The following is a 17,843-nucleotide window of genomic DNA, read 5'->3' as shown; positions in this document are numbered from 1 at the left end:
GTTTTAGCTCTTACATTTAGGATTTGATCCATTTTAAATTAATTTTTATATATGGTATGAGGTAGAGGTCCAAATTCATTCTTTTGCACATAGATATCCAGTTGTCCCAGATTTGTTGAAAAGACTATTCTTGGCTTGTTGAATGGTCTTGGCACCTTTTAAAAATCAATTGATCATAGATGTGCAGCTTCATTTATGAGCTAACAGTTCCATTTCATGACCTATATGTCTGTTCTTATGCCAGTACCATGTTGTCTTGATTACTGTAGCTTTGTACTGAGTTTTGAAATCAGGAAGTTCATTCTTCTTTTTAAAGATTGTTTTGGCTACTCAGGGTCCCTGGCATTTCCATATGAATTTTAGGATCAGCATGTCTGTTTCTGCAAAATAGGCAATTGGATTTTTGATTGGGATTGCATTGAATCTGGGGTGCTTTTGAGTACACATTTAATGGGCTCTAGAGCTAGATTGCTTCTTAACTCCAGGGCCATACCCAGGGTATTTGACTGTCTGAGTGAATCAGTCTTTAACACTTGCCTTCTCTATAGTACACAATTATTTTCAGTAATAATTATAAAATAGAGTTGTACACAATGCTGGAGGTATTACGTATTTCAAAATAGACCCAGACATTCCTTCTCTCCCCCACAGTATTTATAGCTACCTAGTAGTTTGAATTTTGGTCTTTTAATTATAGTTTAATATAATAATATTTTATATAAGTGATAACTAGTAAGTAAATTTTAATAAAATTGAAATGTCACAAAAGACACAAGGAGGGTAACTACCAAATCATACCACTGGTGGGGCTAACACATTTTCTTAATTCTTAACTGTGCCTTATCTAGATATTTACCTAAAGAAATGAAAGATTATGTTCATATGAAAACCTATAGATACACGTGTTTATAGTTGTTTTGTTAATAGGTATCAAAACCTGGAATCTAAATGTCCTTCAGCAAGTGAATGTTTAAACAATTTTTGGTTCAGCTATACAGTGAAATAATACCTAGCAATAAAAAGAAATGAAGTGTTGATTTATGCATGTGTTTGGGGGGTATCCCAAAACCAGCCCTGTGTTCAAAGATTTAGTGGAAGAAGTATGTGACTCATTATATAGTTGTACCCATAAGACTTACTACAGCTGTGCAGTAAGGATACACAGTGGGATCATAAGGGAGAAAGACACAGATGGAGTCTGGAAGAATCCAGATGTAGTCTTCCTTATTGCTCTCTCCCATGGGAGAGTTCATGGATCAAAGACTTGATATGAGGCATCATTTCTCAAATTAATTTATAGATTCAACACAACCTTAATTAAAATTTTAGCAGACTTTACATAGAAGTTGACAAGTTGATCCTCAAAATTATATAGAAATATTGAGGATCTAGAATAATCAAGACAAAAACTTGAAGAACAAAGTTGAATACCTTAATTATCTGATTTTAAGACTTAATACTATCAAGCTACAGTGATTGAGACAGTATAGTATTGGCATAAGGATAGACAAATAGAGAATCTAGAAATAGACTAACATAGTGAGTTGATTTTTGACTGAATTGCCAAAGCTGGAAGGAAAGTCTTTTAATAGTTGTAGAACAAGTAGATACCTGCTTGGAAAAAAATGAGCTTTGACCCCTATTTTGCACTATAAACAAAAACATTTATTTCATTTGGATTAATTATGGCCCTAAATGTGAAAAATAAAAAACATAGAATATCTTCATGACCTTAGGATCAGTAACCATAAAAGAAAAAAATTGACAGATTAATTGATCAATGAAAAAATTCTCATCAAAAGACACGGTTAAGGCTGGGCCCGGTGGCTCACGCCTGTAATCCTAGCACTCTGGGAGGCCGAGGCAGGAGGATCGTTCAAGGTTAGGAGTTCGAGACCAGCCTGAGCAAGAGCGAGACCCCCGTCTCTACTAAAAAAAGAAAGAAATTATCTAAAGAGCTAAAAATATATATAGAAAAAAATTAGCCGGGCATGGTGGCACATGCCAGCTACTCGGGAGGCTGAGGCAGAAGAATTGCTTAAGCCCAGGAGTTTGAGGTTGCTGTGAGCTAGGCTGACGCCACGGCACTCTAGCCCGGGCAACAGAGCGAGACTGTCTCAAAAAAAAAAAAAAAAAAGACACGGTTAAGAATGTCAAAAGGCAACCTACAGATGAGGAGAAAATGTTTGTACTACATATATCTGATAAAAGGCTTGCATCCAGAATACATAAAAGAATTCGTAGAAATTAGTGATGCCACAACAAAACCAGTTTTTGAAAATGGGCAAAATTGTGAGTAGGCCCTTCACAAAACGATTTATTAGAATGGTCAGTAAACATCTGAAAAAGTATACAACATCATTAGTCATTAGGAAAATGCATATTGAGACACCACTGCATACCCAGCATAATGACTAGAGTTAAAAAGATTGACAAGACCAAGTGTTGATGAGGTAGAACAACTGGAACCCTTGTACACTATGGGTGAGACTATAAAAGCCTGTATATTGTCTCTCAGTTCCCCAGACTACTTAAACTAGGGCAATATTGAGTGCAGTGGTGCTCAAATTCAGATGGCTAAGAATTCATGGTGCTCTTTGTGGAACTCTGGACATACAGTGATATATGATAGCGTGGTATCCAAGTGTGCTAAGCAGGATTTTTGGTTGCAAATGACCCAACTTGGTCTTACTTAAACCAAAAGATGAATACATTGGTTCATGGGTGGGCTGTTGTCAGGCTCACTTAAAAACAAGTACATAAATGATGTCTACAGGAATTGCCTGTTTACTCTGCTTTCCTCTGGGATGGCTTAGCCTTTACAGATTTTGGTCACAGTGGCCACATGTAGCTTCAGGATTATAACCTATCAATATTGCAACCCCCATTACTAAACCTATTCTTGGAATTGTCTTTGATTCATTCACCCCGAAGCCAAACAGCAGAATCATTGTGAGGCCTAAGGTCAGGTACAACCTTGAACTGAAAAGTGAGGGTGCAGTGGTTGCTCCCTCATAAAGAAAGTACGTGACAAAAGGTGGGGAATGGAAGCTAGTCTTGCAAAACAACATATTTTCACAACGTTAATTCCTTGGTAGCTCTTATGTCCCAGTCTTTGCTAGTTCCTGGGGACATGAAGGTTAATTTTGAATAGAGAGCAAATTTGTGGGCTGGTATTGAAAACTTGATATGTATGGCCTCGTTTAGTTTTTGTTCATTGGTTTTATTCTCTTACAAGCACTTAGTACTCCAAGTACTTGACTTTCTAGTAGTGCCCAGCCTTGTCCTTGGATTACCATTATTCTTCCCTCAGGGTGCTCTACATCTAGAATATGTGATTCCTTTACACTTCAGCATGTTTCATGTCTACACCTCTTTCAAGGCCTGGCTCAAATACCATCTCTTTCAGAAACCCTCTCTGAGATTCTTTGATCCATCTTAGTTTTTCTTCTTTGCTTTTAAGCCATTATTCTATTCATAGCTTATTTTAGCTCTAAATATCCTTGTAGCACCTGGCAGAGTGCTGGGCAAACAGTAGGCTTAATAAATAATGAACAGTTATTGCTGCACTCTAGATTTTGGGGGATTATCTATTCCTTTAATCGTCCGGCAGTACCAGGTACTTCTAAGTTGGCCTTTACTTTAGACAATTGTGTTGGTATACCTGCAAGTTACTTAGAAGTAACTTACTGCTCCCCAATTACTGCTTTTTTTTTTTTTGAAGACAGAGTCTCACTCTGTCACCCGGGCTTGAGTGCACTGGTGTCATCATAGCTCACTGCAACCTCAAACTTCTGGGCTCAAGCGATCCTCCTGCCTCAGCCTCATGAGTAGCTGGGACTACAGGTGTGCACCACAGTGCCCAGCTAATTTTTTCTATTTTTGGTAGAGACAGAGTTGTTCTTGCTCGGGCTGGTCTCAAACTCCTGACCTCAGCTGATCTTCCCACCCCAGCCCCCCAGAGTGCTAGGGTACAGTTGTGAGCCAGGGCCTGGGGCCCCCAATTACTGTTTAATGTAGCTCCATCACCCGTTATCTGGTATGCTCATGTTTCTTACAGAAATGCAGTCAGAATAGTATTGCTGAGGTCACAGTCATGGCTGGGTAATAAGTCTTTTCTTTAAACATCCATTTTGGCTACATGCAGAAATACTCCTTTTTTCCCCCCAATTCATTGATCATTTATTGGTACACGTCTAGTAGAGCAGTGATTCTTAAACTTCAGTAGAGTCACCTAAAAGAGTTTTTAAAACATGAGTTGTGAGGCTCCACCCCAAGAGTTTCTGATTCACTAGGTTTGGGATTGGCTGAATAATTTGCATTTCTAACAAGTACTGAGGGGATACTAATGATACTGGTCAGGAAACAGGCTTTGAGGACCAGTTTACTAGTGGGTTTAATCCTCATGCATCAGAATCACCTGAGGAAGCCCCCACTCTCTCACTTAATTTTCAGAACTGGTCTTTGTCCAGTTAAGTAAAAATGTTTGGAAGCTCTGCTAAAGCATGGTGTTAGCAGGATTTTATGAGCATTTCTAACAGAATCAGCTCCATAACTAACGTGGACAAAATTTTTTTACTCCACATCTCCATAGCACCTGTGTGATAAATATGAATGGTGGCAGGATTGGCCAACTGTGTGGTTTGGTGGTTTTAGTTCACATAAATCTGTATTCCATCAATAACTCACTCTTTGGGGTCTTGGCCAATTCCTTTAAGTGCCTTCTGCAGATTGTTTATTAATTGTAAGGGATAAATAGTAGCTATACAGTGCAGAAATTGACTATCACTTTGACTGGGTGATTAAAATTACCATTACCAAAGAGGGAAAGATGGATATCATGTCTTTCCAGATACCATACCTTTAAAAGGACACAACATCACTTATATAATAGCCTGATTGGTCATACTTGACTGGAATCTATCTAATTATAAGAATTGGACAAATCCAAAATGAGACGCATTCTATTTTTTTATTAAAGGACCTGTCTTATTCTTAAATAGCAATATCATAAAAGATAAAGATTGAGAAGCTATTCCAAATTAAAGGAAATTAAAGAGATGTGATAGCTAAATGCAATATATGATCCTAAGCTGGGTCCGGTACTGAAGGGAAAAAAGTACTGTAGATCTGCAGTCTCCAACCCCTGGGCTGTGGACCGGTACTGGTCAGTGGCCTGTTAGGAACTAGTCACAGCAGGAGGTGAGCAGCAGGCAAGCAAGCGAAGCTTCATCTGTATTTATAGCCACTCCCCATGACTCGCATCACAGCATAAGTTCCACCTCCTGTCAGATCAGCAGCAGCGTTAGATTCTCATAAGGAGTGCACAACATAGATCCCTTGCACATGCATTTTATAGGATTCACGCTCCTATGAGAATCTAATGCCTGATGATCTGAGGTGGAGCTGAGGGGGTGATGCTAGTGCTGGGGAATGGCTGCAAATACAGATTATCATTAGCAGAGAAGTTTGACTGCGCAATATATGTAATGCACTTGAATCGTCCTGAAACCACCCCCCACCCCCACCCCCGTCTGTGGAAAAATTGTCTTCCATGAAACTGATCTCTGGTGCCAAAAAGGTTGGGGACCACTGCAGTAGAGGACAGGATTAGATCATGTGACAAATTGGAATATGGAGAGGTAAAATAATGTATAATAGTGAGCTTAATATTAAATGGATCAGAAAAATATATATGAGAGAGCAAATGGGACATGGATACAGGTGTTCTTTGCAACTTTGAGATTATTCTCGAATTAAAAGTTAAAAAAAAAAAACAAAAAAAAAAAAACACCCTCTGCTCTTCATTTCAGGGTAGTTGAAAAGATTTTTTAAAACCTACCTAAAAATGTTTTGAAAAAACAGAATGTTTCACAAATGCTGGCTCATGTGCTGCTTAGTCTAGGTAGCTTCATAGCTCATGTTCTCAGCTAGCTTGTAAGCTCCAGGGAGCTTGCAGGAGGTCAGTGTCCTCCTGATTTGTAGTAATATCCAACCCACAGTAGGGCAGCTTCTTGAGTGTCTCGTGTACTGCTTCAGACACACTGAAGTATAAAATTCATCATTCTATCTAAAATTCATTCTATTGTAGTAGCAAATTTTAGTTCAGTTTTGAACTGGCTTAAACTAATGTGTGATACACCTGATTGTAGTCTGTCATTATATATTGTACCTTTTAGCTTTGAAAAAAAAATATTTCTCTTTCAGCCCAAAATGGAGTTAATCCTGACTGGGAGAAGAAAGTAATTGAGTATTTTAAGGAAAAGCTGAAGGAAAATAATGCTCCTAAATGGGTAAGCTTATTGCTGTTTTAGGGGAGAGGGTTGGGCAGACTATAGTTTCTCTCAGTAGAGTAGTAACCCACATGTAATTTACAAATGCATAAATTACTGTGTACTTCTGCTTTAAATACATTTGTATAATATTAAAAGATTTTGGTCTGTTTTGCAACTTAAGTTCAAACAGTTAAATGCTTCTATATTGTGCCTCTAGGTGGCAGTAAATGACCACATTACTTCTTAAGGCAAATCTTAAATTGCCAGAGCTTCGATTACCTTTGTTTTATTACCTTCATTTTAAAAGAATTGGCATGTACTATTTTGAAGAGAAGAGCTCAACAGTGTATAATGCCTTTTTGCTAACTGAAAAGTATATTCTGAAGGAAAAGCATCCTTTTACATTATGGTCAAATGTTATCTTACAAACTTGTAAGAACTTGGAAAGTACTTTTATCCCAACGGTTATGTTATGTTGACCATTGAGACTATGTGGCTCCCTAATGGAGCCAGTGATGTATGTGTTTACCAGTTTGAGTCTATTATATATGCTTAATGTTTTATAGACAGGATATTTTATTTGTTTTCCTTTAAGGTACCATCATTGAATGAAGTTCCGCTTCATTATTTGAAACCTAACAGTTTTGTGAAATTTCGTTGCATGATTCAGGATATGTTTGACCCTGAGTTTTACATGGGAGTTTACGAAACAGTTAACCAAAACACAAAAGCACGTGTATGTATTGCTTTTTTCATGAAACTTTCTGCTTATGATTTGTGGTATTAATTTTGTTCTTTGTTTATAGTATTGTTGATTCTGGTATATTGATATAATACTGTTATCCTATATTTTGGGTCATAGGTTCTTCATTTTGGAAAATACAGAGATGTAGCAGAGTGTGGGGTATGTATCTTTAAGATATATAAAACATTTTTAATAAGAATTTTTTGCTAAGCAGAGAATTCATTTGATCTTAAATTTATCTTGTGTGTAAAGAACTTTTAAGAAATCATGTAAAATGTTTTCTTCATTTGGCTTTAAGAGTTTTTCTGATATGATTTTTTTTTATTTTCCAAAGTTCTTTTTAGAAGAGGGAATATTGTAAATGATAAAATAAATTTCTTTTTCTGATATCTATATCCTTGGTTAAAAAATTTCACAGGTTGTGATCAGTTCTTTTAAAATGAAAGTAGGCCAGGCATGGTGGCTCATGCCTATAATCGCAGCACTTTGGGTGGCCAAAGTGGGAGGATTGCTTGAGGCCAGGAGTTTGAGACCAACCTGAGCAACATAGTGAGACCCCATCTCTACAAAAAATAAAAAAGTTAGCTGAGTGTGGTGGTGCATGCCTGTAGTCCCAGCTACTTGGGAGGCCATGGTGAGAGGATCATTTGAGTCCAGGAGTTTGAGGTTACAATGAGCTATGATCAAGCCACTGCACTTCAGCCCAGGCAGTAGAGTGAGACCCTGTCTCTAAAAAAGAAAACTAAAATACAATGAAATGAAAGTAGAATATTAACTTAGGGTTTAACACTTGCGTGATTAAATATAATTAAGTCCTGCCCTTTTTTCCTGGGAGAAAAAATCTTTTTAATGAACTTAAACAGTAATAGAAATTCTTACATATCAATAATGGGAGGGAAGAAAGCAGAACATTGGATATAATTATAATTCTGAAAGGGGTAGTCTTAAGAAACTTACTAAAGGAGCAGATGTAGAGGAACCACAGTATATCTGCATTTTGTTTGCATTGTTTCTCTGATATAGGGCAACAATATGCAGAATTAAACAGAATTTCATTCTGACACCTCTTCAACATGCCTCGTGCTATAGCTGGGGAAGGTTTAATACGCATTTCTAGTTTAGTAGTAAAAAAGAGGCCAGGTGCGGTGGCTCATGCCTGTAATCCTAGCACTTTGGGAGGCCAAGGTGGGAGGATTGCTTGAGACCAGGAGTTCAGGACAAGCCTGAGCGAGACCCCATCTCTACAAAAAATAGGAAAAAAAAATAGGAAAAATAATTATATCAATATGTCAAAATAAATATGTTATCACCAAAAATGTCTCCCATAGTTTGCTATTTGTTTTTCAGGTGGTTCTGTTGAAACACAGACCCTGATTTTCAACTGTTGGAAAGAAAACAAGTACCACAGGTGGAGATTGACTAGGCAGGGGCCCAGTAGAAAAGTGAGACCTTTGGGGAGTTACCTACATTCTGGATCTAGTTCTCTGCTTTGTGAATCCTGAATCTTAGTTTATCAGGTTATCTGGTCCTCGGAATCTAACTCCTGCTTACTGAAACCTCAAGAGATGACTATATCAGACCCTAATATTAGCCTGTTAAATTCACAGTAAAAGTTTTTCCTGATTGAATAAAGTATTCTAGATCAGTGGGCAGATCTGGACAGAAGGGCAGCCCTAATTTGGAAGGTTACTGCAAAGATTATATTAAACAAAAATGTAACTTCCAACAATTATTTAGAGTAATGAACTCATTTGAAAGATGGCTCTTCAGGTCTCCCAATGTCTTTTTTCTTTTAGAGTGTTTCCATAAGATAAATGTTGTTCCAGGTCTAATGGATAAACTTTATAAATGCTTACTGTATCCTTTATTTAAGGAGCCCTAATACATTAGGGTAATATATTAATACATAAGTTTTTCTAGTACACAATAATATAATGTAGCTCAGTAATCTCAGCATTTGAAAATGGGCCAGTGAAATAGATGAGACTGTCCATTTGTAACACTACCAAAGGCTAAGACAGGGTTTATATTAGGTCATTAAATATTAAATGTCCGATTTCAAATCAAAAAGGTAGCTTATTGTATCTCAAACAAGCAGTACATTAAGCAAAGTATGCACCTAAACTGGCGACACAGTTTTGCCATCTTAACAGTAGCTTGTTTATGCTAGCAGCGAAGAAGCCTGGAGAGCAAGTGGCAATGAAATTGTGAAAGGCGTTTTCCACAGCTTGTTGAGAATTGAATATTTTTCCTTGGAAGAAGCGGTCCAAAGCCTGGAAGACATGGTAGTCAGTTGATGCAAGGTCCAGTGAATATGGTGGATGACAGAGAGTTTCCAAGTCCAGCTTCTATAGCTTGAGCAGCGTTGTTCGTGCGACATGTGGTCAAGCATTGTCTTGTAAGAGGATTGGGCTGTCTCTATTGAACAATCTCAGCTGCTGCTTCATGAGCATCTTTGTCATTTCATCCAATTGGTTGCAGCAGACATACAGTGTAATCGATTGATCAGGTTTCGTGAAGCCGTAGTGGATAATACCAGCGCTGGACCACCAAACAGATACCATTAGCCTTTTTTGATGAATATGCGGTTTTGGACTGTGTTTTGGCACTTCATCTTTATCCCACCGTTGGGCCAAATGCTTATGATTATCAAAAGAATCCATTTTTCATCACACATAACAATATGGTGTAGAAATGGTTCGCCTTTATGTTGTGACAGCAAGAAAGGCAAGCTTAGAGACAATTTCTCTGCTGATGCTTGTTTAATTTGCATGTATCCAGCTGCTTTACCTTGCCGACTTGTTTCAAATGGTCCAACGTTTTTGGACCATTTGGTCAAACCTTGCTGCACCTGTGAGTTGAGATGGATTCGCTTCCACTGCAGCTTTCAGCTCATCATTATCCACCTTGTTCTCAGGTCACCCATGTGGCTCATTTTCAAGATGAAAATCACCAGAACAGAACTTCTCAAACCATCAATGTACTGTATGTTCATTAGCCACATCCTTCACAAACTCTTCGTTGATGTTTCAAGCTGTCTGAGCTGCACTGGTTCCATGATGGAACTCATTCGAAAATAACACAATTTTTTGACTTATCCATAGTTTCACTAAAATTGCTCTTTAAAAAAACTTGAAAGATAATCACAAGCCGCAAAGTGCGTTTGCAGACTGAGGATATACCTTCACAATAAAATAAGTGTCAAAGTGAAATGTCAGAGATATCAACTATCAAACTTAGTAGTTAAGGAAATCAGACATTTCATACTTAATAATCTATATCTTTGTTTCTAAAGAGTTAAGAATAAAAGCCCCATTTCAGGAAAAGGGGACCTTGGGACTGGAAAGAAGGAAGCAACCAAAAATCCCAGCTTGTATGCATTATCTCAGGCTCAAACTTGATGTCTCTTGAGTCCTTTCTTCCTCTTAGAGTTTTCTATGTATATTTGAAATAGAGAATATACCTTTCCTAAGGAGTAATATCTGACTTTTAAATCTCATCTAGAGCTACTTAATAAGGAATAGGTCATTAAATTCCTGTATTGTAATAGGCTGATTCTGATACTTTTCTCTAAAAGAGGCAGTGGGATTACCATGTGCTTTGTCTTTGAAAGGATTAAAAAGGATTTAATTTTGTAACCTTAGGGTACTGTGTATTATGGATTTAAGAGATAGTGTTTTGATTATTGCATTTGAAATGATTTTATATCAGTTTTCTTTTTAAAATGTTAATTGGAGTTGCTTGTTAATTAAATTAGTTCTATGTAGTATTTGCTGTGGTTATAATGTGAAAATGTGGTTGCTAATTTAATATATTTTTTTAAATTTCTCTTAACGTATTTTAAAAATACTTTTTGTGTACATCACAGCCTCAACAAGAATTGGATTTAAACTCTCCAAGAACTACCACTTTGGAAAGACAGACTTTCTATTGTGTTCCAGTGCCTGGGGAATCTTCATGGGTAAAGGAAATATCCTTTATGTGAAACTTCTTATGTATTGAATGGTTCCTAATTATTTTTTTAATGAAAAAGACCACAATTCAGACTTAGAGTTTCTAAAACTTAGTCTTTTTATCCTAGTGAAGTTAGCTGGAAAAAAATTATTCTTCATTTACAAAGCTTGGCTCTATTTTAATTAAATGTGTTTCATTTGCCTAAACAGGAAAACCTATAAAACAACCTAAATCTTCATCCCTGAGAAATGCTAAAATTGTGGCACATGTTTATAATGAAATAGTGTTAAAAAGATTGAGGTAGATTTAAAGATACTGAAAAAGAGAGTAATCATGATAAGTTAAAAAAAATAGTTTCAGACTAGAATTCATTCTGATTTTCTTAAGGGAAAACAACATGTTGGTTCTTTTGAGAGGAGATTGTGGAAAGATCTCAGTCTCCATTTTTTAAAATTAATTAATTTTAGCTAGTAATTTTTAAAGGCGTGGTTCACATACACTGAAATGCACAGATTTTAAGGATACACTTCAGTTATTTGGGTGAATCCATACACTTATATAATTTATACCCCAGTCAAAGTAAAGAACTTGTACTTGAAAATTCCCTTGGGCCACTTTTCAGTCACCACTTCCTTCTTCTGTAATCACCATCCTGAATGCTTTCACCATAGCTTAGTTTCACCTATTTTTGAGTGTCCCATAAATTGAATCATATAGTATTGTGTCTGACTTCTGCAATTGAGAGTGATCCATGTTGCGTGTATCAGTGGTTCATTCCTTTTTATTGCTGAGTGTTAGTCTCTGATTGATAAGCACATTTATTTCCAGTTTTTAGCCTGGCATTTTCTTTGTGAGATGGTTTTAAGTTAATCAGTTTTGTTTTGTTTTTTAACAGGCATTTTAAGTCAATTGTGATAAATTGTATCTTTCAAGGAATCTTTCGAAGTCATTTAAATTCAGTTGAATTTATTGACGAAGCTTTTCGTCGTATTTCTTTATTTTCCTTTTAATGTCTGTGGGATATCTAGCATTGATCTCTTTCATTCTTAGTAGTGTTAATTTATTTTTCTCTTTTTTTGATTAGTGTTGCTAGGGATTATCAACCAACTTTTTATTCTAATTTTCTCTGTTTGACTGTTTTCTGTTTCATTGATTTCTGCTCTTACTATTTCCTTTCCTTTTGGTTTGGTTTTAATTTGTCTTTTTCTGACTACTTAAGGTGGATGCCCAGGTCATTGGTTTAAAATTTTTCTTGTTTTAACTTGACTCTTGTAACAGTATACTTCTATATATTTCCCCGTTCTTTGTACTGTTGTCGTATATTTCATTGTGGAGCTCATGATATATTATTACTATTTTTGATTTAAACTGTCAGTTGTCTTCTGCATAAATTAAGACATGGGGAAAAATGCATCTTTTATATTTATGTACATATTTACCATTTCTAGCTCTCTTTCTTCTTTGTTTTTTATATGGAATTATTTCCGTTAGCTGTTTTTTTTTTTTCTTTTTAAGTACAGATTTATTGGAGATGAATTCTGTCTGTTTCTATTCAGCTAAAATGTCTTTATTTCACTTTCATTTTTGAAATACATATCCACTGGATATAGAATTCTTGATTGACAGATACTTCCCCATACCAGTACTTAAATGATATTGTGCCATTGTCTTCTGGCCTTCACTGTTTTTTGATAAAAGGTTAGCCATCATTCTTATTGTTCCGCTGTATGTGATATGTCTTGTTTTCCTCTGGCCACTTTTAATATTCTTTCTCTTCAGTTTTCAGCACTTTGACTATGATGTGCCTAGGTATGATTTTTTTAATGTGTTTATCTTGGGTTTTGTTGAAATTTTTGGATCTGTGGGTTGATATTTTTAAGAAAATTTGGGAAATTTCATAATTAAGTCTACTTGTTATTGTTCTCTAGGTGACCCAGGCTCTGTTCATTTTTGTTTGTTTTTTATCCCTTTTCTCCCTTTGCTTCAGTTTGGATACCTATTATTGACCTATGTTCGAGCTCACTAACTTTTTTTTCTGTTATCGCCAATCTGCTGTCAAGCCTACTAAGTGATTTTTTTTCATTTCAGATATTTTATTCAGTTCTAGATTTTTCGTTTTGTTTTTTCATTGTTTCCATTTCTCTGCTAATATTCTTCATCTGTTGACTAATTATATCCATCTTTTCTTTTAAAATTCTGAATTTCGTAATTGTGTTTTAGTGTCCTTGTCCACTAATCCCAATGTCTGGGTCATTTTCTGGATTTGTTTCTATTGACTGTAATCTCGATTATAGGTCATATTTTCCTGCTTCTTCACATAACTAATTAATGTTTTGTTGTATGTTGATTTACAGCATTGTAGAGAGTTTAGTTTTTTTGTCTTCTTTTCAAGAATGTTGCATTTTGTTCTGACATATACTTTATTGGATCACTTTGATCTTATCAAGGCCTGGTTTTGGGATCTGTTAAGATTGGTGTAGAGCAGCGCTTGCTGTATAAGACATAGTCCTTATTCATGAGGTATGCTCTTTCCAGGTCTTACCTAAATGCCTGGGATTCTTGGCAAAGTCCAGCCCTAGTACTGTACTACTTCCAGAGTCTCTATTTAACTTTTGGCCAAACAACAGGTGTTCTCTGCTAGGCTTCAAGGAATCTTGACTTATGCATCCACAGCTTAGTATTTGGCCAAGGATCCAAACAGAACCTGCACAGATTTCTGGGTCTTCTTCCATATGCAAATGCTTCCTTCCTAGTACTTTTCTGCAAATTCCAATTGCTTCAATAGCTGAGCTAAGCACTATTTTTTCTCCACCAGTAAGAGCAGGGAGTTGCTTTTTGTTGCAGTTTGGAAAGTGCCTCCCAGAGAGCTGGAAGAATGTGAAGTTTACCTGGTGTGTTTCTCCTCCTTCGAGGATCATAGCCTTATGCTTCCAGTTGTCCAGTGACTGAAAAGAATGGCTTCATGTATTTTGTCCAGTTACATAGTTGTTTACAGCAGAGATGGCAGAATACAGTTGTTACCTGTTACTCTCATGAACAAAAACTGGCAGTCTAGCCTCCTTTTAAAAATACATTTCCATTTAACTGAATTGCCAAACTAGTAATCTTTTATAAGTTACGATTAGCATAAAATTTAGGATATTCCTCAGTTCGTGGTAGTCTTTTCTTAACCTTTCATTTAACGCCTATGTTAATGCAAACCAAGCTCGAGTCAGTCCCTCAACATCCTACACTCCCAGTCGTCACAAGAGGAGTTATGAAGATGATGAAGATATGGACCTACAGCCCAATAAACAGAAAGACCAACATGCAGGTGCCAGACAAGCAGGTAGTGTCTGCCAACACGCTTCCTGTAGACCTCTGCTCGCTCACAGTCAATTGGTTTTCAGAATAAATTGTTTCATAACACAGCTCTAGATTTAGGTGTTGGTGATGATGTGGCAACCTTGCTTTCAAGTTTATCACTATTATACACAGTTTTGAGAGTTTTTACGGTACTCTTTGGTCAGACTATGGTTTGTAACTGAGCAATTAGACATCACTTAGTGAGAATTGGCTGCTCTAAATATATGTTTTTAGAGTCTCAAGTGGTTAGCTGGACAAGGTATTTTCAATCCTCTTATTTTTTTCCCCAACTCTTAAGTAATGTGGAAGGATGGTACTTTATCCTAAAAATTATTTATGTTAGAAAACATCCTTTCTCATTTTTTTTAGAATATTGGTACTTTTATTTTGTAGAACTAAAAACATCAAGGAAAACAGAATTGTGATGTACCAGAGGCATTTGTAGTGGTTTATTTTTTTAAATATACTTAAAGTACTATTTCTGATTAAAACAAACAGACCAAAAGTTGAAATTTCCTGAGAACATGAGAGAATTAATTTCTTTCTTTCTTGCTTGCTTTCTTTTTTTGTAAAAGGAACTATTGGAACCAAAGAATTTCAGAATTGCTATATATTATTATTGATTTCAATTACAGCTTTTATAAGCAGTGAATTTCTTTGTTATGGCAGGTAGATAAGTTTGTCTTTATTTCTCCTTTCTCCAGTCACTTCCCTTTAGCACCTTTGTTCAGAAGGAAAGGAGGTAAAACAGATGGATCTAATCATTTACTATCTGCAAGAATGGGTTAAGAAGGCAAATTTAACAATCAGTGGTAAACAAAAACTTGCTAAAGAATTTCGTGGAACCATATATTCTACTTTATAAACTTATAAGACATATTTTAATGTTTTTAAAATTGGAATGTTTTACAGTGAGCACATACAAATGAGGTAGTATTCTTTTTCTCCACCCACACCCAAAGTTTATTAAAATTAATGGTGTATCATAATAATAAGTGATGTATTCAAGTCCAGGAAATATGGTAATTCTCTTTTTTATCATTTAAGTAGTTGATGCCACCTTATGTTTCTTACCCTTTTTGTTTGGGATTTTTATACCTTTGAGTACTTTAATTATGTAAAGTTCAACTTGTTGATTTCTAGTCAGTCTTTTAGGCTATACATATTTTTAACCTTTTTATTTTAAGATAAATGTAGATTCACATGCAGTTATAAGAAACTATAGAGAGATCCTATATGCCCTTCTCCTACTTTCCCCCAATGGTGACATATTACATAATTATAGTAGAATGTCAATCAAGAAATGGACATTGATATAATCTGTCAACCTTATTCAGAATTCACTTTTTTTGTGTGTGTGAAGGTGGGAGGAGTGAGGATGGGGGTTCAGTTTTTTTTTTGTTTGTTTTTTTGTTTTTTTTTTTTTTTTTTTTTTTTGGAGACAGCATCTCACTCCGTTGCCCGGGTAGAGTGCAGTGGCATCAGCGTAGCTCACTGCAACCTCCAACTCCTGGGCTCAAGCAATCCTCCTGCCTCAGCCTCCCGACTAGTTGTGACTACAGGCACAGGCCACCACACCTGGCTTTTTTTTCTACTTTTGGTAGAGATGGGGTCTTGCTCTTGCTCAGGCTGTAATCGAACTCCTGACCTCAAGTGATCCTCCCACCTTGGCCTCTCAGAGTGTTAGGATTACAGGCATGAGCCACTGCCCCCGGCCTAATATTAACTTTTGAAAGTACTTAGACATGATTTGATGGGAGGAATTTGTTGCCATTTTATAGTAGGAAAAATATTAAAATTTTCAGATCTTCATATTTATCCTTGTTCTCTTATAGGTCAGAGAACTTTGTTAGTATGTGCCATTTTCTTAAAAACTGTAACAACCTGAACTTTGTGAGCTCACAAGCATCATTTATATCAAACTTGAAAGGCAGTTATGGAATGTTCTTTTTCTCCGGGAGGCCTTAGAAATGACTAAGTGCAATGCTATCCTTTGAATTTAGGGAGTATTGGTGGACTCCAGTGGTGTGGAGAGCCAAAGCGTTTAGAAACTGAAGCTTCTACTGGGCAACAGCTGAACTCCCTGAACCTTTCTTCTCCTTTTGATCTGAATTTTCCATTGCCAGGAGAAAAGGGCCCTGCATGCCTTGTGAAGGTAATAAAAACCTTTCATAGATCTGACATGGACATGTTATATGTCTCAGAAGTTAAAATGGAAAACTCTTAGTATTTGTATTCTTTTATTGCTATAATGAATCACTACAAACTTAGTAGCCTAAAGCAATATAAATGTATTATCTTACAGCCTTTAGGTCAGAAGCCTGATAGGGGTCTCACTAGGGTAAAATCAAGGTGCCAGCAGGGCTACATTCCTTCTGGAGGATTTAGGGGAGAATCTGGGTTGGGATTTTTTTGTTTGTTTATTTTTTTTTTGTTTTGTTTACCTTCTCTGCCTTCTAGAGGTCATCTGCTTGCCCTGGTTTGTGGCCCCTTCCTCCTTATTCACAGCCAGCAACGTTGCATCTGTCTAACCATTTTTTTATAATCATATCTCATCTGACCATAGCCAGGAAAGGTTCCCCGATTTTAAGGACCTGTGTGTGATTACATTGATGATCCAGGATAATCCCCCATTCTCGAGGTCCTTAATTTAATCACACCTGCAAGTTCCTTTTGCATGTAAGGTAGCATTCACAAGTTCTGAGATTAGATTGTGGACATCTCTGGGTAGACCCTTATTCTGGCTACACAGCGTTCTTAAAGAGTCAAATATTTTAAATGTAGAAGTGGAACAACATTTTAATTTATGTCTACTTCCTTCCTATATCATTTCTAACTTCGTAATATCTTCTTCATTGTTACCATTCGTCTTTCTCTTAGCAAAACTCATTTCGCACTTGTATTTAAAATAAAATAGAAGAAGAAAACCTTCAATGGTTTTTTGATCCTGATAATTGAACACATGATAAAAGTTTCAAAAATGGTCATTGACAATTTCCATTCTTATTCTTGGTGGTTTTCATTTAAATAGCCCTTCAGTGATATGTAGCACAGGGGCTGGAATTTCCACTTATTCCCCTGCCATACTTCTGTCAGGTCTCACCAGTAAGAAGCTTTGACAGTTACTAATGTCCATCATGACAGACAATTTTGAAAGTTTTTTTTTTGTTGTGAAAAATCTTCTAGCCAGTTTAAATTTTGTGTTAATCCTTCAAATGTTGCATAGTTTATGAATAAGCCCGAAGTTAATAATCTTGGGGGGTTTTTTCCCTTCCGTTGGTATGGTTAACAAGTTTTGAGATGATGCGTGTTTGTAGTTTGAATTGACCATCAGCCTTGAGAAAAGTCTTTTCTTTGAAGTAGTGTGGTATATTGAAATCAGACATTGATCTAGGAGTTAGGAATCCTATGTTATAATTTTAAACTTATTTGGTAACTAGCAGAATGACTTTAGACAGGTACCTTACTTCTTTTGGTCTCAATTTATGAAGTAAAGGAGTTGCTTTAAGGTCCATTTCCTGATC

The 17,843-nt window shown here is 36.3% G+C and overlaps 1 protein-coding gene across 3 annotated transcripts in view; it reads left to right on the top strand.

The window, feature by feature from the left end:
* MCMBP (minichromosome maintenance complex binding protein) overlaps positions 1-17,843 on the top strand; it is a 48,633-nt gene that overhangs the window by 13,039 nt on the left and 17,751 nt on the right. For all 3 annotated transcript variants that reach the window (XM_069461157.1, XM_069461156.1, XM_069461155.1), the window contains exons 2-7: positions 6,208-6,293; positions 6,871-7,011; positions 7,138-7,179; positions 10,889-10,990; positions 14,158-14,302; positions 16,323-16,474. In XM_069461157.1, coding sequence (XP_069317258.1) covers positions 6,937-7,011; positions 7,138-7,179; positions 10,889-10,990; positions 14,158-14,302; positions 16,323-16,474 — 516 coding nt within the window. In that variant the 5' untranslated portion in view covers positions 6,208-6,293; positions 6,871-6,936. The remainder of the gene's footprint in view (positions 1-6,207; positions 6,294-6,870; positions 7,012-7,137; positions 7,180-10,888; positions 10,991-14,157; positions 14,303-16,322; positions 16,475-17,843) is intronic.

The sequence above is a fragment of the Eulemur rufifrons genome, chromosome 28 (genome assembly GCF_041146395.1).
Source record: "Eulemur rufifrons isolate Redbay chromosome 28, OSU_ERuf_1, whole genome shotgun sequence".
Lineage (NCBI taxonomy): Eukaryota > Metazoa > Chordata > Mammalia > Primates > Lemuridae > Eulemur > Eulemur rufifrons.
This window is presented reverse-complemented; position numbering and strand designations above follow the sequence as displayed.